This window comes from Scophthalmus maximus, chromosome 2 (genome assembly GCF_022379125.1).
Source record: "Scophthalmus maximus strain ysfricsl-2021 chromosome 2, ASM2237912v1, whole genome shotgun sequence".
NCBI classification, from domain to species: domain Eukaryota; kingdom Metazoa; phylum Chordata; class Actinopteri; order Pleuronectiformes; family Scophthalmidae; genus Scophthalmus; species Scophthalmus maximus.
This window is the reverse complement of record NC_061516.1, coordinates 1,595,530-1,618,458: the sequence shown is the minus strand read 5'-3', so window position 1 is coordinate 1,618,458 and position 22,929 is coordinate 1,595,530. Positions and strand designations below refer to the sequence as shown.

Below are 22,929 nucleotides of genomic sequence, written 5' to 3'. Positions count from 1 at the left end.
GGAGGAGATCAGGCACCCAGCAGCTGAGGAGGTGGCAATTGTGGAACCTGAGAATCTGGAGCAGGTGCCTGAGGAGACGGGGAGCCAATTGAGTGATGTGGATGAGAGAATGATGGAGAGTGGTGATGCACTGGTGATCTGGGGATGGAACCTTTGACCCTCCCCTATCCAGTGTCAGAGATAGAGGTAAAGGTAGATAGACCCATTCCACCTCCACGCAGAAGTGGACAGCAGGGGTTCATACAAACCCACTGCAATGCAGTGTCTCTCAGTCCAGAAGTATTCTCCCAGGTGTTAGCAGGCATGGTCCTCTATGCTTCTAAGCTTAAAGGGATGGTAGATGAGTGAGAGAGTCACCAAGGACGTTGACTTCCGTACCAGGGGAGAATGTTGCCAGGTGAAGGGGGTACATTATGCTTTCCCATTTAAATTGTTTTGTTCAACTGCCTTTTAAATCTATAGCTATAAAAAAAGTTTTTGTTTAAATGCTTTCCTTATGAGAGCAACGTGATGTGAAATCTTGCGAGATTATTGTTATGTTACCGTGAGACTTTACAACATGGAAGCAGCTGTGCTCTGCTAGAGTCCGGAGAAACGTGTTTTCCCCCGTGCTGAACAGTAGTGAGAGAGTACACTTAAGGATAAACATAATTTTACATCGGTGAATCCTGGTTATTTACATAAATATATATTTTGTGTGCTTTTAACTATCTAGAGGGGAGATAACAGCGTGTTGAGGTCTAGGTGTATGTTTATGTGTGTGTGTGTCTGTGTGTGTGTGTGTGTGTCTTGGCGCGCCGGGAGTGCACCCTGTAATGAGAATGAGTTAATTTTATTCTGTTAAATGTATTGAGTTCAGTAGAAATATATTTTTGTTCATGAATATCTGCATATTTCACTGGGAAATAATGTTTCAAGATAACCTTGTGGCTTTTTGTTTCTTTATTTTCTTCATTTAGGGAAGCCACTACTGTTGTCTATTACAGGAAACTGTATTTTCAGTTTACAGCTATTGAGTTTTAGTCTGTCTATTGTTCCTACATTGTGGAGCTGCATATGCCTTTGTTCATACGGTATTCCATAGAAATACATAGAAAGTACTGAAAGAGGGAGACATTTTATTTAGTTTTTTTAATGCTTATGTTTTCTGTAAGAACCCTCAAAATGATTTTATTTAATGCTGCTTTCTTTATTAAATACAGTCGTTTATTCTGTGTCCGGTCCCATCATTCTTGACCTGGCCACATAAACATATCAGCATAATGCTTTTATTCTGAAATATTTTGTATTTAAAAGTATTGAATAAATTGATCCAATATCAACTTCTATATGAGCCTGATATCCTGCGATAACAAGAAATAAATTTGAGATCTTTGGATGAAAGTAAAATCATTGCAACCATGGTTTTTCGATCTGAGAAATCATGCTTATCTTGTGAATTACAAGCTTCCCCTGAAGCTTTCAAATGCATCATGGTCTTAATTAGTGAACAGAATCACTTAGTTGTCATTACAACTAATCAACTCAATTGTGTGTCAAGATAATTTTGTCAGACCGCTATTAGATTTTCAAGTTTTATTCACCTCCACTGTGTTGCAGTAAAGGAATACATTTCAAAGACGTGTGAAAACCTGGCCAAGTAACGTGAAAGGATAGATACAATTAAAGATGAAAAGCTTGGAGCGGCACCCCCAGTAAGGCAATGCTACCTTTTTTATATTGTAACTCTGCTCCAAACTTTAATGGGTACTTCCTTTGCCCACCAAATTTAGTGGTTAAGTGTTATACTTGCTAACTAACAAACAAACAAAAAAATGCCAGTAAAAAAACATAACCCCCTTTGCAGAGGTAATAATGTAATTTCATAATGAAGTCGACATCATTCAATCTAAAAATGATGTAGATCTTAAGAGATCTGTTGTCTCTTATCGTACAAGATAATGCATTACTACACTGCATGACATCATTTGACTTCCTAGTGACTTCATGATTATGTCTTTCCTACCATATAATCATACATTAATTTTCAATCTATACAAGCTTTAGATTGCGTCTATAGTTTTAAAGGATGCAGATACCTTGAACTATGCATCATCATCATTTTTCCGACTTCTTTGTGACTTTTTCATTAGGTCACTTATCATATGACATCATATGATGGGGAATAATTTTCTGATCATCATATGCTTTTGATTGTCTCTCTATAATCTATATTTCGAAACATATTTTTGTTAACCTTGACCTTTGTGTTTTGACTGATCAGCTCCAAAAGTTTATCATATGCAGCATTGTCACCAAGTTTGGAGATACAATATGGCTCCAATATTTTTTACCCGCGTTTACACACACAAACAAACAGCAAAAACATTACTTTGGTTCTGGCTATGAGGGAGACTATATATGTGGTATACAGCACTAAGCTGTTAGGGTGATCCAGCCCTTTAAATCATATTTGACATGAAGAAATGAATAAACCAGAATGTCTGACCTAACTTTAAAGCTTTTCAGGTCTTGCACAGTGAATGCCTGGCCTGGTTTTAGCAGGAGGCCAGCGAGCTGCAGAGCTCCATGTTGCGGTTCCATCTGCAGCTCCACCTGCATGGCTTCCTCCATAGAGTCCACGTCTGTCAGCAGCAAGTGTTCAGTGCTGAGCCAACACTCCCCTCCCTCATCCACGGACAGAGCATTGGTGATGACCTGAAACAGAATTCATGCACACTTTTTCTATTTACCCACAATCCCATGTGCAGTATATAACATAAAATTGATACAATTTTCTTTTCCACCTGTGGTGGCTGGTTGTCCTCTGGTGTCACAGTGATGTTAAAGCAGATCCCAGGGACTGTGTTGCCCAGACGGTTGGTTACAGAGAGAACAAACTGGATAAACTGTGGGTAAGGGCCGATGTCCATGATAGGAGGCATGTAGGCTACTTTCATGAAGTTTACTGCATGCTGAAAACAAAAGATGATGAGTTTTGGAAAAGCCAGTCCCACCACATGTACCTTTGATGAATTAAAAACTCAAAGTGTTACCTGTGTGAAGAGCCTCAGCACAGGTGCATTGGAGTCTTTGGTGAATTTGGGTATACTGTCCACCAGGAACAACCTCCCTGCATCAGGGGTGCTGCACATCAAAACAGGAGCACACAGTTCAGACAGAAAACTCCTTCACATTTTTAGAAGGGTGGGCAGAACCTGCCCTGGCAATGTTGGCGCCCTAGGTGAGATTTTTGATCGGCGCCCCCAAACCCCCAAGGTTGAATAAACCATCGATCAGCGTCAAAAATAAATAAATAAATAAAATAAAAGCAGATTATTTCATCATTATTTCAGGGAAATAGGTAGTTTTGAAGTGGAGGGTACAAAAAAATAAAATATCTTCATTTATATTCATTTTTCAAGTCACTGTACATGACACCCCCACCCCATTATATGTCCAACACGAATCACCATATGTCCTGATACCAGACAGCGTTCATCATGTTGTCAACTCAAGACTGACAGTTCAGTGCCACAATTTGTCTGTTTTTCTAATTAAAAGTGTTCAGGGCTGAGCTAGAATTTGGACTCAAAATGCAGATGACCAGACTCCATGTAAGTTTTATCAGATTTAATAGTCTTTCGAGCAATAGAGAGTGAGGATTGAGGGTGGCAACCCTTAGCTTCCAGGACTGCCTGTTCATACCTGGCACTGCCTGCCTCTGAAACTTAGCAAAACGATCAAAGAAGGCAAAATCAGCTTCAGGAAAATCACAGAACAAGATCTAAACAATGTCATCGAAGAAACTGCCTGAGTGTTTAACCACGGTCGAAATAAAACAATCTGGCGATGAATTTATTGCAGAAGATAACAAGCTTGATCAGGAACCGGTGTGCAGCCCAATGAGGAACTCAGGAAGACAACGACAACTCGATGTTTGCAGCGCCCCCCCATGGATGACGGCGCCCTTAGCATTCGCCTATACAGCCTATGCCAAGGGCCTATGAAGGTGGGGACATACTAACCTGTGAGGACCAGTGTAGAAAGGTGGAGTGGTAACAGTGTATGTTAGCTCACTGTCGGGGGACTCTTGGTCTACAAAGTGAAGCTGTTGTCGTTTTATATGGACCACTTCTGTTTCTTTGATCACGAGACACCGGCTGGATCCACGAACCTCTTTAGGTGGTTGGTCTGGAACAGTTTCTATGTGCACCAGCACCACCTGAAAATACCATTATTGTACAAGTCTGTGACAGAATTTCAAGGCAGTCAAAGTAAAGTATTATTATTTTACTAGCTTGTGGATCGTGGCTCAAGAGATGACAATGTCAGTTGGTTGGCACCACTTTGATTTATAATTAAATATCTCAAGAATGATTGATGGATTGCCATTAATTTTGGTATGGACATACATTAATGGTTCCAAGAAGAATCCTTGACAAGTTTGGTTTTGGAGGCAACATATTGGTTCCATCCGGGGCAACTAGCAGGTAAATATACTAACCAGAATCTATATAATTATGCCTTTAGTTCAAAGTTACGCTGTGTCTAAGTACAACTCACATAGCTCTTAGCTCCAGCTGCTGTAGATGCTTAAATTATACATTTGTGTTAAGGGGTTTCAGTGTAGCTTGAGACTCCTGAGTCCCAAGCTACATTGAAAACCCTTAACAACCTTGGCTAATATGAGCTTCTTAAAAAAATGTCACTAAGCACTGGGACTACAGAAACACCCCATGGAGACGGCAGGAACTCAATTTGGGTTTTTTATACTAGTGGAGATTGTTGACAGTGAAGAAGCAAGTTGATGAAAGACTCGACGTTGTTAGCCTGTCTATTCATTGTTGGTATCCAGAGACTGATGATGAACTGCCATCCACCAGCTGTAACGCATTCATTCAGCTGGATCTCACATGATTCTTCCTTCTTCAGGAAACTGCCACCAAATAAAGTAGAAAATAACTCAAACCAAACATAAATTAACCTGAAATTGCATTTGAAAGCTTTCATATACATAGACTCATGCTTACTTTTTAATCATTTTCATTTTCGAGGAGTGATGAATGGAAACGAACTGTACAACTTTACAGTTTGGAATGGTTTGAGGCAATAGGTACAATTTGGAGGTGATATTAATTCTTTTGATCTAAAAATATGAACATTTGAAAGTAATATGTCAATAAAATCTGTTTTTCGAGTGGGGGCCAAGTCAGTGTAGACACTTAATATTTAAAAAATGGTAAATGGACTGTATTTATAAAGCGCTTTTCTAGTCCACTCAAAGCGCAAGAGCTGAAGTCACATTCACACATTCATACAGCTCTGCTATTTTACTGTGCTTTTTCTGTTACATTTAACCACCGGCTTTCAGGTTATTGGACGAACATCTTTCACTCTCCTGAGCCACTGCCACCCAAATCTCACCTTTCTCTTTGAAACTTAGAACAAATTAGTGAAGTTGAAATCAGGCAAAGGCATTCCAGTCCACAAAAGAAATTTGATGTTGATCATTTCTACAATGCCGTAATACTGTTGTGTAGCCTCCTGCATTATTTCCAATAGTTAGACCTAGTGGACGGAACTGTGGTCTCCCTGTAATGAAAGGCCTTTTATCTAATCCTGCTTTAATGCTGCAAAATTATTGTCCATGATAATTCAACACATATATGAAATTAGGATTCCTCAGGTTCATTCATCCATTACCCATACCGCTTATCTTTAAGGGTTGCATGGGAGATGAAGCCAATCCCAGCAGAAATAGAGTTGGATGGATCACCAGTCTATCACAGGGCTGACATCTACAGACAGTCATTTACGCTCATATTCACATCTATGGGTGCTTTTTTAGAGTTGCCAATTATCCAGAATCTTTGGACTGTGGGAGGGAGCCGGAGTACACGGGGGGAAAAAAAAACAGGTATAGGGAGAACTTTCCCACCTGAGGCTCTGACAGGTTGGGGGGGTCATGGAAATCTGACAGCACCACCTCAAAGGAATCATCAAACACCTCATTTCCCAGGTGTCGGTAGTAAACCAAGGACTGAGACATGTCCTTCTGCAGAAAGTGTCTCACAGGGTAACCTGGATTAAAACCAACACAAACATAACATGCTATTGTTAAAAATAAAACAGTATGTGTATATATATATATATATATATTATCCTGACCTGTGAGCCCTGGTCCTGGGATTTTCATGACCTCTCCTGCCTGCGGGGGGCAAGTGATGTTAAAGAGGATGTAGTCATCGCTGGAGTCCATGTCTGAAGCCTGTAGGGTGGAGCCACGAAGAAGAGCTGTTTGGCCCTCAGACACTTCCAGTAGCATGTTGGTGATGAAGAAAGGAGGGCTGTCATCCTTTGGCAGGATCTTGATCGGGAATTTGTGCCGGGTCTGATGGCGACCATCAGTGATCCGGAAGATAATGAAGTCTTTGGTTGAGTCGCTGTCGTCATGGTGATAGCAAACCACGCCTGCTCTGATGTCACTGACAGTGAACATGAAACCCTTTCCACCTGGAGTTTACAGTAATAATCATACAAAAGCAGAATTCAAATTAAAAAAAGAATATATATTTATATATATACTGTATATAAACCAAAGGGTAATAGAGCTTTACCTGAGAAAGTTACAACAGCTCTCAAAGTGAGAACAAGAAAGCAGCTTGGTTACTAACCTCATAGATAAACCCAACATGGTTTGCTATTGGCCAATGAGAAAATAAATCAGTTCATTATGTTGAACTTGATGTAAAAGATTTGGCGTATTTGCCCCCTGCAAATCTGCTAATTACTGCCATTTAATTTAAATGAGTGATTTTCACACTGAAAGGTCATTGTAGCATGAATGAGCAATTATGGGCCTACTATACCAGCGATCCCCAACTGGCGGCCCGCGGGCCAGGTCCGGCCTGAAGAGCCAAATGTCTGGCCTGCGACAACCCACTAACGCATCTGTCATAACACGTTAATAAAGTTTGGGCTGCTCTACTTCCTCATTCCACACCATACACTTGATCTCCACCGTCAGAAGACGTGCGCTCTCTATGGTCCTCGGCTATGTAAAACTGCCTGCATCATGACCGGTAATTCTCAGAAAATCAATAACTGTTGTTGTATGAGTGGCGTTACACCTGTCGGGAATGGGGCCTTCTGTCTGTCTGTGTGTGTGTGTGTGTGTGTGAGTGTGCGAGCGTGCACTGATTGCGATCTGTTTTATAATAATGCTAAATGATGTAACTTTATGATGTAAAGTATCGGTGTGCCTTTTGCTGTTGGGGAACGTAAGGGGTTGGTCCCGAGCGAGAGACCGCTTTGGTCACGTAGAAAGATAAACTTTCCCCTGCTTCCCGAGTCCTGACTACGGTCTAGACTCTGGACACCGGGCAGGAAAAGTCCAACAATGTCCAAATAGCAAAAGAACATGACCTGCCCGAAAAAAGTGTAAAGTTGACCAGGAAAACTGTCAGTTCAAATCTGACTGGACTCATCGGTTTTGTTTATACCAGACCAGCCAATTGTAAACCAAGGTGCTTGATATTCAGAGCAGCTGTCTTTAGAGTGGATAATATAAAAATGAAACAGGAACGGTGGACAATACAGCTTGAATAAAAAACAACGATTCAATAATATAAATATAAATAAAAAGAATTTACAAATAAAAGCAAATGACCTTTGCCTCAAGAAAAGCAAATAATTATAATCTGATATTATTTGGTATTAGCACATATTCTAAAAGTGTCAAACTAATAACAATGTGCTGGTGTGATATTGTGGTATTTGAAGGGATAGTTCAGTGACTTTGAAGTGGGGTTGTATGAGTTACTTATGCATAGTTAATATGTTACCTTATGGAGATGGTGATCAGCGATGTCATTTAACAGAGTTTGGACGGGAAATGGAATGGCGTAAGTCTCAGTGCACTGTTGCAGAGGGGACCACCGCAAAACGTCTTTTTCAGCACACTGCAATGTTATTCTTTGGTTGTGTGTGTTGTTGGTCGGCGTATACGCAGTCGCCCTAGGCAACTTCTGATTGGTCAGAATGACTAGTACGTGTGCAGCACAGGATTTCTGGTTGGTGGGCATGACTGTCACCCAGGTCAGATGCGCTGCATTATAATCGTTGCCTTTTGCGATTTGCCTTTCATGCGATTAATCATTAAGCCCTACATGACAACAATGTTTAATGAAGACTTTAAAGTTCACAGCAGACAGAAAACACAGAAGAGAAGCAGAGTTACGATATACCGTCTCGTGAAGTTGCAGTGGCGCAGGTTTTAATGTTGCAGACCACTGTTTTTTGCATGTAGTTTAAAGTGTAAACTTGTATTGTTGTGAATCTTTGGTGTAAACTTGGAATGGAACACCATAGCTTCAATATGTCCCGAAATTAATTCAACATTACTTTAAGCTGAACAGTTGGGTGAGTACCTCTGACTGTGAGCCGTCCATGCTGCAGGCCATCCACAGTGATTATACGAACGGTGTTCAGGTTGTCGTTGTCTACAATCTGGACCTGCTCCCATGTTATTGGACGAGACTGACCCTCTAATAGGCTGAGACCTAAAAAACAAGTTATTCATAGAAAAACTACACTTAGCTTAGTATACTGTACCATATATGCAAACCTAATTATGAAGGGATACACAGCAATAGCTAGATTTTCACATTGAAACGTCATGTGGTGCATCCTACTTTAATCCTATTCTAATTGTGTCTTTGTTGAAATCAAAAATCAAAAAGCTTAAACATACACAGCGTTGCTTATTACTAAGGGATATATTAACATTTGGAGTTGTGTTTCTGGCCACCTTCTCACTCTCTCACTCTTCTTTTAGCTCTTCTTTAGTCTCCACCAACTCCTGAAAAAATATGTTTGACTTTCTTCACAAGCTAGTTGCTAATTTTCTCTCTGTGGTGCTAGCTATCCTGCTCTGCTGTGTTGTTGTTTTTTGGGGGAAAAGCTTTGCTACAGAATGCAGCTGCCTGTTGCTGTAGAAAGCAAAGTTGATGAGTGACGAAACTAGGCAAAACTGTAAATGTGTTGTTACATCAAAACAATAAGCTATAAGAGGCTTAAAGGTTCCATAAGTCTGCAAAGGGCTTTGTCACTTTTAGCGACCACATTACACATCAACATCTTGTTAGCCCTTTAATTACAAATGTTGATTATTGAAGTTTTAAATAGCATTTGCAAGGCGACATGCTAACATACCCATGTTCCAGGAAACTCTGGGTGCATTTGTGTCTGCATTCCTTACAGACACATGTACAGTCATTGATGGGCTCTTCTCAAAGAAAAAATCATGAACCTCAAATTCCACCTGTGGGGAAATGACAGAAAATTTCAGGCTATTGGCAGTACCAAAATTATTGTTTATGCACTGCACAGCATTAAAAAGGCAAGGTCAACCTCGTAGTTCCTGCGTTGGGTATGCGAGGAGTTCGGAGGTTGATACCCAATGAGCATGTCATTGAGATCCAGCCATGTGAATGACGAGATTGGTCGAGTGTGATCGGACAGATGAGTGATGAAGCCATCCACAGGGGATTTGGTGATGTTGAAAACCAAAAGCTGTTTGGGAGTTTCCTCATCTTCAGCATCTAGGGTAGCAGTGGACAGCGGAGTGAGGATGAACTGGTCCACTTCCAGGATGAACATTGACATGAAGGATGGTTTAGGAGGCTGGTTGGGCATTGCACCAATTATCCGCACTGGGATCCAGATCTGTTCAGACTAAACCACATTGTGAAAAGACAATTAAACCAGAAAGACTGATACTTCAGAAGATACCAAAACTTTCTGTTTTTAAGCAACATTTACTGCCATTTTTAGTAGCATCAACAATTGTTGGAGGTAGTATTACTTTTTTTAGCCTGCAGATAAACTGTTATTGAAAAAAAGAGAGAACCCCAAATAATAACCAAAGAAAATTGTTTAGGCATGACAATTTGAAATAAAATACGATGACACACACACACACACACTCAGATATCAGTCCCCCTAAATATCAGATTTTTTTCCATCTATCCGTTGGGAATTTGTGAAAGTGCCAAAAACATATATATATTTCGTGACATCACAGACAGAGGGGAAAAAAAAACCTGGATCTACCCCTTCCTCTGGATCAATGCCAAAAATGTATTAATTCCTTCTTGGCTTATTTCTTACCATTTCACCAAGCTTTGTGAAAATCTGTCCCTTAGTTTTTGTGTAATTTTACTGGCAGCCCAACAAACCAACAAATGGAGGTAAAACACTAGAAATGACCATACCAAGTGTGCTAACAGTTGTCAAAAAAAAGGTAATTGCTGCTCTCCACCTGTCCAAGGTATCAAACTTTCCTACACTTAGTACTGACAAGGGAAATGTACTACTTAAAGCCAAAGTTACATGTACTCATTAACAAGTAAAAATAATGTCCTGGTTTATCAAGATATTACTGTATGATTAGTATCAACCTCAGCTTGAAACATATATTACTGAGCTGGGACTTGCAGTAGAGATTACCTGATATACGCTGCCACTCCTGGTGTCCTTGAGGTCCAGTCTTATTGTAATAAAGTCTATGTCTGGAGATGGAGGATCTATGTGCTGATACCTCAGCCCCATCAACAGGAAGTCATCACAGGGAATTTTGGTCACCTTCACCAGCCTCAACCCCTTGAGGCAGTCTTCAGATTTACACATTGCCGCGGCTTTATTGTCTGAATAATGACAAAACCATACAGAAAAATGTAAATTTGACATTACTTTTTGTATTCTTGTTTTACCTATTTACAACTACTGTAGATAGGGTCCCTCTCAGTTGGTTAAGGTTACCTTAAGGGTCCAGTGTGTAGGATTTAGGGGGATCTATTAGCAGAAATTAAATATATTATTTAAAATTATGTTTTCATTTGTGTAGAATCTTGACCTTTGAATTAGCCCTTTATATCTACATCAGGAGTGAGTCCTCTTTACCATGTTGCACAGACGTGTCTACAAATACTGGCTCTCAAGAGTAAGTACATTTTGGATGCTGGAAGCCCTTACAATGTAGACATTTCCAACTTTGTACCTCATAGTAGTAGTTTAAAAAAATAAAATGTTTTGTGTTGATGGAATGTTTCCTCTTCACTAATGGATTACCAAGAGGTTGGGGATCGTGCATTTCCTATCATCAGCAGTCAGTCATGCAGTTTCATAGCTTACCTAGTTGCTGACGAAGGTGGATGAAGCTCTCTGGTTCGTCCCCTCTCTTGGTTGCTTTTTCTGGCTCTCCAGTGACCAACTGGCCATGGGCTGGCAGGTGGGTATCATGGTTGCTCAGATGGATGCTACACTCCAGGCTAGACCTTCTCTCATAGTGGAACGACACCACATTGCCATCAACCGCATCAGAGAGGCGGTAAAATTCAGGTACCTCCAAGGATTTAGGCCCAAGCCTTATGATGCTGCATTCAGGTTCCAAAATGTCCACACGGAGAGAAAACACTTCCATGTATGTCTCTGTCTCAGTGAACCTGGTCACAATGACACAAAAGCTGATCATGATGCTACCACAACAAGAACAAGAAAGAAAGAATATTTACAATCAGTGACACCATTAGATGGTATTGCTTTCACCTGGGTCTGTCTATGTGTGTCGGTCTGTCTGGGGACAGATATATTGCCACAACCATTTGAGACGCAGTCAAAACTTTAAAGATGTGTAGTTGAGATCAAAATGAAGGCCGGAATACTGAGTACTCATGTAATTATTTAGTAATGACTTATGAGTAGTCATGGATTGTAATGTTAATGGGTGTGATCCCATCAGAAGATGGTCTTTACTGTAAAGGAAATGATGATTTTCAGTTTTTCCCTTTCCTCTAGTGTGTTTTATAGTATAATTTTTGTGTACATGAGATATCTGCAAAGTTTAAAGCCTAAAGTCTGCAGTACAGGGAGCTCCTCTCCCTAACAGAAAACTATGCTCCTGAAGCTCCTGAAACGCTTCATCAGGCATTTCCGTACCATTGTAATATGGAAGTGCATAAGGCATGTCTAGCGACACGCCACCAACAAAGTAGGTACAGCGAGAGTGGAGGCCGACACTTCCTACAGTTGAAAGCCATTAACCAATCATGCCAGAGTAGACTGACTTTATATGGGAGGGGGCCCCTAAAGACACAGGAGCTAAAACCAAGCGTTTTAGACAGAGGCTGAAAAGAGGAGCTGCAGGAATGGACATCATGAGGAAACTGATGTGTTTACTGAACATTAGAGCATGTAAACCTTTTCAAGTCATAACTGAATATAAAATAATGAACCTGAATATTAGAATAATATGTCTCCTTAAATGATATCCAGGTGTCGTACCTGTACAGTCGAATCTTGACAGTGTCCTCTTTTAACAATGGACAGCCATTATGGACATACTTCACCTCATCAGCCAGATAATGGCAGTCAAAAACCTGAATAAAGAAAGGGAGAAACTACTCAAAATCAGGACTACTATATGTACCTCATTACATAATGATTGTGCCTGCTAATACATATTGAGGTGTAACAGTGGGGTCACGAAACAAGCTAAGTGACTCAGTAATGACAGTGCCAGCAGTATTTAAGGTTTGCTAACATTAGCTAACATAAGTCACTGTAGTATAGTGGTCATACCACAACAAATAGTGTATAGCTTTAGCAGAAAAATCTCATTTTTAAATTATTTTTCTCATATATTTAAATTTAAGTTTTTATTTTCATTCATGAAGAATATGCCACCTCTTCTATGAAATTTTACATAGTCTTGCTTTAACATTTATCACTTGCATGATGTGCATTTATCCTGATTGTCCAAAGGCTGAAAAATAGTGTTTTGTTTTTCAAGGAACTATCGCTTCAGGATCTCCACTGACACTGCTGCATGTCGTGTACTATGTCTGCAGTGGATGACCCAATCAAATTATACTTGATAGAAAAGCGAAATTTCAATCTTCTCAGTCTACATGTCTCTGCCGGAGGTAAATCCACATGGTCATGCAATGACGTCATCAGACCTTGGATGGATTCTTCCTTCTTTCTAAACTTCACTCAGTATTTTGATATCAGGAATATGATTTTATTGACAGCAGCTCAGGGAAATGTCCAGCCCCCAGGCACTGAGCTTTCTGAAAATGTGTCCCCCTGAACAATATAGTTGAAAAGCCCTGCTGTATGCCTTGTGCAGTCCCTTTTACCACCGCAATGAAGTTAGTTTTAAGTTGGATATTCAACAGCGGTTGGGACCTGAGTGAATATCTATTGAATATCCAACTTATATACAACTAACTGTCTGTTTACCTGCGGGCTTAGCTGTGAAAAGTCAGTGAAAAGAGCCACCACCAATTCTTCACAAAACAATAGGACATACATTTTAAAGAATTGCAGATTAGTTGTATAAAATAATGATGCTTGATACACAGCAGCAACAGCGTCTGTGGTGATCCTGAAGTTCCTTGAAAAAGAGAAGACAATTTTTCCAACATTAATCTGTTAAGTGTATGAGAAAAAACTCACAAATTTACCAGAAAAAAAGTCTTGAAATATTACCCCCCTCCCGAGGCCAAGTTTTTTTTCCTACAATGGCCCTAATACGCCGTTGTACAAATGTCACATACAGAAACTGTCACATACAGAAAGCCAATGTGATGCAAGCTACACAACTGCTTCTTCTTTCAAAGTAATTTTCAAAGTAATTATACAGGAACAGATAAATGAATATATTTCAAACAGTGACCTTTTGCATTGGGCTGCAATTCGGTTTTAGAAAAGTCCATTCTACTGAAACATGATTACTGTCTCTAATAAACCTTATTAGAAGAAAAGTGAATGGAGGGGTGTTTTCTGGTGTGGTCATGCTATTTGAAGAAATAATTCAACAGAGTAGATCACAGATTATGTTAATTATCCGAGCTGTATTTAGGAAAGGGCCTTATCAGTTAAAGATATGGTTTTAAAAAGCCGTTTAAAGATAAATTGATTCAATTAGGGTTCTGGCCAGATAAGCTACCTTTTTCCTCACATATTAGCAGGAGTTCAAAGTCTGTAAATTAGTTAAAAATGAATTATAAAAAGGCTCAAAATAAATGAATATGCATTGTATTCCACAAACACACATTGATTTTGCACATTTTAATCTGTTAAGCTAATGGATCCATTTACATTATGCAACCGAGTAGAATAATCTGCCCACAAATTTGAAATTGAGTGTTTTACAGAGCATGTGGCTTTAAAGAAATAGTCGCAAAGTATATTCAGTATATACATAGTCTTGCTGTATTGTAGTTTTGTTCTTTATTTTGTGGTGTTTTATAAGAGTACCATCAAGAATATAAGCCTCCATGCATCATTGAGTTTTTATACTCTGATTTTTTAATATCTGTAAAAATGCAATCTGTAATTGTCATCAAATTCATCCATTCATTTTGTAGCTTGGATTGTCCATTCCATTCACCAGAATACTTTATTTGAATACTTTTTATCTTGCCATACCACATATCTTACTAATTTATTTTGATAGTTTTTGCTATATTATAAAACCAAAATGATGATGTCATACACTGACATATATAACTAAGAGGTCACATATATTACATGTGAGCTGTCAAACACATGGAAGCATGACTTCACTGTGTACAACTTTGTTTAACTACAGGTGGTAAATTGCCTGGAACATTGGGGGAGTTTTCACAAGAGGAGGATTTTTCCATTACCTGAGGCATGAGATCTCCCACTCGCTGAGTTATAGGCTCATTTAACACCACCTCCACCTTGCATGCATCCTTCCGACGTGGAATATGGAACTGCAGGTCACCCTCATCAAGGTAGGCCGACTGTCCCCGTTTCACCTTTAAACCCTTGTTGACTTTCACGAGAGAAGTGTGCAATGAGCAGGTCATTCCCAGGAGAAGCACTGGAATCAGCGTCCAGGCCTGCATTTGACTCTGTGAACCCATCACTGTCAGTCACAAGATGATGTCCTGTGGGATCTTCAAGGACTGGCTCCAAATGAAAGCAGGATCACTTTCAGAGACACAATGGTGGTGGGAGACTTCAGTGGACCAAGTGAGTCTTTCCACTTGAGAAGAAGCTACATTTTCCTCTGGTTGTAGGATGATTCTGCTGACTGCTCGTAAGAGCTTTTTCCTGTTAACTTAAACAGTCATGAGCTGCAAAGAAATTAAACAGTTTCAGTCAATGATATTTTATATATCAATCACAATCTGTTTACCTGCTTTATACAGGTGAGTCAAGTGAAAATAATCCACCAATGTCCATTATCCGGCCAGACTTTAATAGCGTGAATGTCCGCATAGAGTTTAAGATAGTTTGCAGCAGTTTGGTAACTCTAAGACCGACTGGGAATGTGTGGCGGTGATATCATTGTTTTCACGCTCTTACGCCATCTTGTGTTTTGATTCAGTCGGTAAAAAAATATGTCAATGCATGATTGTTTAGGATACTAAAAATGTTTGGATCATATGAACACTGAATATGACATCAGCTTCTAATGGTGCATTTGACTTTCTAGAAAACCCCAGCAACTTTAAAATGTACAGTCTCTATAATTTTCCCTAATATTCGTGACAGCCCCTGTGAGTATCTGCCATGCAATGTTTTTGATATTATCAGGTCATTGCTAAATGGCTTTAAAGGAAGAGTTCAACTTTTTAATAACTGTATGCTTATTTACCATATTTCAGAGAGTGAGATGAAGAAGATGCCTTCTGGATGTGGTTAGTCTAGTTATGCATAAACATATGGGCACAGGGGGGAACAGCTAGCCAGGCTCTGTCCGAAGAAAAAAAAAACAACCTGTACTGATCACCCATATCTGGCAAGTCTCGCTAAAGCTGGAGATGCTGAACCAAAGAGCTGGGTGGATGGAAAAACTGTTGTTCTTCAAGAAATAGGTCTAGAGCATAACTGTCCCAAAAGCCACGAATTATTGTTTTAGATTTTGTTTGTGGACATAGCCAGGCTGGCTGTTTTCCCCTGCGTCCATTCTTTATGCTAAGCTACGCTAAACAATATCAAAATTCAAGCCCTATACTGAAACACGCAGGCATGAGATTGATATCAGTCTTCTAATCTCCCTCACAGACAGGGAAATACACCATATGTCCAAAAAATACCTCCATGGTGAATTCTCTATCATAGTATCAAATAATAGAATAATAATAATAATAGTGCTACAGGAAACAATATAATTAGACAAGACAATTATGTCTACCAGCTGAAGCATGAAGAAGCAAGAATATAAGCTCAGTAATTGACCGACACCGTGGGTTTATTACAACCAGAAGGTAGAATTGCATTGTTCATTGTTTTAATACAGAAAAAAATGGGGTTCTAACCAGCTCCAGGCATGTTCCAGATCTCTTTGCGACTTTGCGACTCGTTCTGCACTCAGCTTGTAAAGAAATATGTTTATTATGAACAAAACTTGATCTTTCCCTGAAGCTAAAAACAGTCGTTCTAGTAATTACATGATTTTTTTTAGAGACTCTTGGACACCCCCCAACATGGGCCCTTCTGCCATAGAGGCTTGATTAGGTATTAGCGTGATTATTAAGAGCAGTAGGATAAAACATCCTTTAAAATAACCAAAGGGCATCTAAAATTTCTCCATATATTGCCCAATCTTCTCTACTTTTTCAATTACAAGTTGTTTTTAATCTCTTTTTTCTGCTTCGCTGTTGCTTTATGGTACTAATAACACCTTTCTCTGCAGAGATCTCTCAACCTAGATCCCACTGAGGATGTGTGGTGGAGCCATTCTGTATTTGAAAACAGGCCTCAGATGTAATCCTGCCACATTCCTTCAACACTTGTCTAGGACACCTACCCTCAGACCTCACACATAAAGCACCTTGAACAGAAAAGTGCCTATAATCAGCCTCTGCATTGGGGGAACATGTTATAGCTTGTCTTCATGAACAATGCTTGTGTTTAGGGCGCTGGAAAGATCATGTTCAAGGAGCCGAGTGTAAAAACAGGATTCCTAATGGTCGTAACCCCCCTCCAACTTCACCTCCACCTCAGACTCCATCAGTACTTCTGGTAATGCACTTCTTTTGTGTCCTAAGAAAAATCAAAATTTTGGTAACTTTCATGTTTTAAACCCAATTGTAGGATTACATATTTCATTGTAAAGTTTGTGATGGTTGAGCTGGAAAAAGGGTGTCTATGAACACAGTCCCTGAAACGCTGACACTCTGTGCAACAAGCTGTTCTCACAAAACAAATTATTCTGCCATTATCTCCTCATTAGGTTGTTTAAGGTGATATGTTACCTACATATTTTCACAACCAACAAAATAACAACATACTGACGTCAGACACACCTGTCAATGTCAAGTATAGGGAGACACAGCATAGGTAAATGCTGACAGACATGAGATATGTCATGCAGAGTTCTTTAGTGCACTTGCAAAATTGGAATGTGAAACTAAAACACTAATGAAATAGCAGCTGGTATAGCTTAGTGGGTTACGCTGCTGACTTTGGTACAGAAAATCGGGGTACGTTTCCAGGTCAACCCAGTGTGGGCCTTATCTGCTAGCTTCATTTAGGATTGTAAGTAGTCTTGGACAAAATGAAAGTAATGCAATGAACAATGTAATGTTGGTCTGGACAGCTTGGAAAACACATAGCACTATTTGAGTGCATCTGTTCTATTTTCAATGACGCCTTGTGAGATTTGAGATGTAAAGCAAATCAATGTTCAAATGCATGCCAGAACTGAGAGTAGATCACATTTTAGCAGATAACAGCCTGTTCAACATTGTGTCACACTAAATGACTGCATGTCGCTGATATTTACTCTAAGTCAGGGGTCTGCGACCTTTACTATCAAAAGAGCCATTTTTGGCCCTTCTCCCACCAAATAAAATTCATCTGGAGCCGCAAAACCTATTTGACCCTTAAAATGAAAATAACACAACGTATAAAGTTTTGTATATAATTATATTATATGTAAAAGAACCATAGTTTGTTGCATTTATGAAATTATAGAACAACAAAAAGAAAACTGTTGATATGCTGTTTTGAACTGTTATAACAAAGCAAAACACCAAACTCTTATGAAGAGGAGAAAAAAAACACTGGCATGTCTAGGCCTACTTTGAAATAAAACACAGACCTATGCAGGACTATTTGACAACCCTTATTTGTTGAAAGTTAATGAAATAAAAGTTTTCAAGATCAGCCAGCTGCAGGCGGAAGGTATAGGCGGCGTGCTATAGTCATGAGTACAATGTAGGATGTGACGCATATTTTTGTTAAAGAAATATTAAAACACTTTTTATCACAGGTTTCCTCTACGTACATTTTGCAGAATTTTATGAAATGTCATAAAGTCGCAATTACAAGACTCTGCGAGGGCTTTTATTTTGAAACGACAAACAAAATGATGGAGCACTGTAGCTGCACGCCCCTGAGGAGAGGTGTAGAGTTACCGGGTTCCGTTCTGCTTATCAGTTCCTAAAAGATACATATATTTTTAATATTATAAATTAGCATGCATGCTAACGTCCAAGCCACAGAGTTTAACATGGATCAAGTCACACAGGTAAATCTGCCTGTAACAGAGAAAGCGGCGACAAGAGCAGCAAATGTGGGGTGTTTATTAGCTGCAAGTCGGGTCACACCTTGAATTTGAACAAACATATTAGCCATAAAAAAAATAGCAGTTATTTATTTAATTTTTTTTTCCAAAGCTACAGGGAGCCACTGCAGAGGGGCTGAGGAGTGTAACAGCACAAGGACGTTGGTAATCAGTCTTGTTCAAGATTTGGATGGCCGTCTCACTGATGTTAGTCCCATTGGGTAGGCTGCAGATGGGAGGTGGGAGTGCTGGGAAAGGTCTAATGTTAAGCTGCCTGGAGCACTCACACTCCCTATTTGCAGTCGATCCTTTTCCTGTTTTCTTTGAGCTTCATGTTACAGCCGCTTTACAATATAATGCTGACAATATACATCCAGGGAAGTAATGTATACTGTGGGTTTAGATCTTAAATAGACAAGACCACCAACAACAATCACTGTGAATTAACCCCACATGTCTGGACGGAACTGTTTTCTCTCCTGACATGTCATTCAGGAGGAGGCTCAGCCTCTACTGATTGTAAAAGCCAGCGGGTCTAATGACAGACTAGATTTACATTCCCATAAGCTTGTGGTAGTACAACATGCACTCCCTAATCCAAACCTAAACAAAACATCACTGTTGGATGGTATGGTACCACTCTCTCTAGCTCTTTCACACCTTCTTAAACGACCATGTCATGAATTTTAAATATGAAAATCACAAGATGTACTACTCTGTGAATTTGACATTGTCCTCAGCAGCTTTGGAAGGAACCTTTGGTCACAATAAAACAAGATTTCAGGGCAAAGTCAGGTCATTTTGATCATTGTCATTAGTTGATCAACTTGTGGTGCAAAGCAAAGGTTTTTGTTGTGTCAGAAACAAACTGAATCCTCCAATTGGAAGCTATCATAGTCAATCAATATGCTCTGCAAGAATTTAAACTGCTCCACTGCAGTCATGAGACAGGAGGATGGTTCCTGTATACAGTGACTTTTCATGTCCCTATGATTTACTCAATCCTATTTACACTAAATTGAGTTCACATATTCATAACAAATAATTAATAATAATTATTTAATTATTATAATTATTTTAGTATAAGGTCTTATTTATTAGTGTAACAGAGATAGTAGACATTTAAAATATTATTTTGTATTTTACAAAACTTGTTATTGATAAATGTATTCTATTTCATCATGTCCAACTTTCATCAGTGCAACTGCCTCTAATCATTCACATAAATCAGATTAAATCAGATTAAACTGTAGTTATATTTTACTATTTTCTTCATTTACTGTGTCCCTGAATTCATCTTCCCCCTGTTAGTATGTACTTTCATATATTCAATATACACCTTTTCAATATAGACCATATTCAATATAGACCATTTTCAGGAAGGGACATCAATTCAACTGTATAAATTGGGGTAAGCTTCAACTGTCACTCCTACCTTTTTTGTTTAGTTTTTGAAATTGTTATTCTGTTGTCCCACTCTTAAAGTTCCACCCTGATAGGCTATTTTATGGAGAATGTTTTTCCGATAGAACTGTTTTTTTTTTAAACACGTGACCTGTAAAAGGTAAGCTAGCAAATGTTGATCACTCGAAGAGCTATGGTTTCCTTTTTTTTAAATGGATTACTTTTTTTCACAAATTATGAAGCCAAAATGTTACCACATACCAGGAATCACCCAGGAGTCAAAAGAATAAAAAATAAACTGTGATAATGTGTAACCTGGTAAGCAAACTGAGTGCTAGCTTGGGGACCTATATTGCAATTGAATAGTGCTACATCAATGTCCCCCTTAAAAGATGACATAGGACAAGCATATAATAATAATAATAAACTCATCAAGGATCTCATAATTCTATCCTCTCAATAAATAATCATTCCATAACCCATCTGATTTACATCCTGCATTGACCAAACCACAAATTATTGATGGCCACAAAACACACAGTTGTGAGGGTATGTGATGTGTCATGTAACAAGTGGCTTCGCTCCACAGCTGGGAATGTCTCTTACATCCATTCACAGCAGCCGCTTCTTCTAATCTTAATAATGACAGGGTCCTTAGCAACCAGCAATTTTCAAAGAAAAACAAGCCATTGGGGAATAAGAAGGCATGCTGCTAAAAACATGTGCAGCCAACATTTGGCTGCTGTCCAGTAGCTTAGCCCAGAATGTGCAACAAAGTCCTAAAAAGCTTCCCAACACTGCCTAACTGTAAGGTCAGAGCTGAGTGTGTGATAAAGGGGTGATAGTGCAGTTTTGTGCACTGATGCATTTGACAATGCTGAAGCTTTTCAGAAAGAACAGCATGTTTTGTGGTTTTAAAGTAATGTAGCTATAATGTTATTGGACAACAACTGGACACCAGATTTTATCCAATGCAAAGACAATGTTCTGACAAAAAAATGTGAGGTGTAGATTACAGGAGACCACATAGACATCAGTTAATGGGGATACTGGTAAAAGACAAATGTTTAGAAATTTCAAAAAAATCCCCAAAACCCCCCAAAAAGGAGACATCCAGGCAAACATTATGCGCCTGCACAAGAATGCTCCCCAGCAGAGATCTACACATACATTAAGACATGTCCTTACCTTATCTGCTGACATCTAGCACTTCTTCTCCCCTACCTGTCTTGTTCTTCTCTGCTTTCGACAGCAACTACCTCACTGACATACTCTGGCGCACTTCTCAGTGACAAACTCCACCTCTAAAGAGAGTGAGATGAGTAGAGAGGGAACGAAAGGGAGGGAGGGACAGAGCAGAGACTGAGGGCAGGAAGAACTGACTTGGGACGCCTTCCCCCTCTTGTTTCTGCCGTGGGATCAGTAATCAAAGTGGAAAAGCCACAAGACAAACACCAGGCTCTGAGATCAAAGTCTTGTCCAAAGTACCTTGGTGGTTTGTCATTATTGAACAGAAGTGGGCAAAGATAAAAGGCTTAACAGTGCAGTAATGTAAGGAAAAGGCCATAAGAGAAAAAATGGACTTTGTGTATTTGTACTCTGTTAAAAGGATGCATGGCCTCCAAAACCACAACAGTACAATGTGAAGCGTACATGTGAAAAATATAGTCTTGAGGAAAAACTGAAAATTACTTTGTAATTCAGTGCCGAATTTGTACTACACATTGAGGCCTACATTGAGAAACTGTCCACAATTTATTAAGTACAGTTTCTTTGCTATAGTTATTAGCCAATCATCCCCGTGATGGAGGTGTAGTACTTTCAATGAGCAATGTACCACAGGGTTGGAGTGGTGGACTTTTTGAATGGATAAATGATGAGAGTATTAAATGATTATTTATTATGTCAGGTTGTGACAGATTAGCACAACGTCACAACCTCTGACATTTGAATGTTCTGTGCTGATCATCCAACTCATTTACAATCAATGAGTTGGATGATCAGCACACAACATTGGTGTCAGACTAGTGTTCTGTTGATGCTGGTAAAAAAAAAAGCTTATACATGGATTATCCAATATAGTGATTGAAGTATTACTTAGTGCTGTGGAAATATAATGTAGATTTTAATGAGATTATTAAATTTAGACCGCTCTGACTTCGGTGCAGGATAAGACCATTTCAATCTATTTCTTTGGATACGACACAGTAAATTACAATTTGGAAAATAAGCAATAATATAGAAATAACATATTAAAACTAATTTGAATGTATACCCCACATAAATTCATACAAGGGAAACAATTTCAAAGAGATACAATCTCCAAATGTCATTTCAGTAGTGATGACCTTATAGTAGGGGTTAGTATAGCCAAGGAAAACAATACTCTCTCATTTCTTATCACCTCCTCTCTCTTCTCTTCCCCTCTTTCTACCCACCTCTCCTCTTTCCCCCATTTTTCAACCCCAACTGGAAGAGCCCTAAACGGAATCCGGTTCTTCTAGAAATTTCTTCCTGTTAAAAGGGAGTTTTTTTCTCCTCCACAGTCTCCATGTGCTTGTTCTTTCTGGGAACTGTTGAATTGTGTTGTAATTGGAGCTATACAAATAAAATTGAATTGTGTTAAACTGAATATGAACCATGTACTCAGGCCTTTATAGCATGTGGCCTAGGATGTTGCTAAGTAATCAGAAAGTTCCTAGTTTTATCCTCAGGTCCTCCAGATAGTGTGTCAAAGTGTCCCTCACCTGCAAAGCCCTTAATGGGCTAATAAAACATTAGAAAAAACTTAAATGAAATAACTTGAAAATTGAAAACCAGAACTTGATTATTTCAAATGAGCAACTATAAATTGAGAGAACGATTTATGAAATTTAAAAACTGCAAAACATTCCTCCTTCCATCATTGGTTCATCAGAAAGTTTTCTTTCTTT

At 39.1% G+C, this 22,929-nt stretch overlaps 1 protein-coding gene across 3 annotated transcripts in view; it reads right to left on the bottom strand.

Annotated features, from left to right (window-relative positions):
• Positions 1-21,408, bottom strand: part of frem1a (Fras1 related extracellular matrix 1a) — a 50,316-nt gene extending 28,908 nt beyond the window's left edge. The window contains exons 1-14 of one of the 3 annotated variants that reach the window (XR_007030207.1): positions 21,185-21,403; positions 14,697-15,152; positions 12,325-12,419; positions 11,176-11,486; positions 10,492-10,688; positions 9,394-9,717; positions 9,196-9,304; positions 8,412-8,543; positions 6,151-6,495; positions 5,921-6,063; positions 4,008-4,204; positions 3,036-3,126; positions 2,787-2,954; positions 2,489-2,697 (exon numbers count right to left, since the gene is read on the bottom strand). Coding sequence is in view for 2 of the 3 variants with exons in the window: in XM_047329364.1 (XP_047185320.1) it covers positions 2,489-2,697; positions 2,787-2,954; positions 3,036-3,126; positions 4,008-4,204; positions 5,921-6,063; positions 6,151-6,495; positions 8,412-8,543; positions 9,196-9,304; positions 9,394-9,717; positions 10,492-10,688; positions 11,176-11,486; positions 12,325-12,419; positions 14,697-14,939 (2,564 nt within the window). In the remaining variant the exon portion in view is untranslated. Of the gene's footprint in view, positions 1-2,488; positions 2,698-2,786; positions 2,955-3,035; positions 3,127-4,007; positions 4,205-5,920; positions 6,064-6,150; positions 6,496-8,411; positions 8,544-9,195; positions 9,305-9,393; positions 9,718-10,491; positions 10,689-11,175; positions 11,487-12,324; positions 12,420-14,696; positions 15,153-21,184 lie in introns of all 3 variants that reach the window. The other 2 variants (XM_047329364.1, XM_035625637.2) reach the window with 2 other exon arrangements.
• Between the last annotated feature and the right edge of the window lie 1,521 nt (positions 21,409-22,929).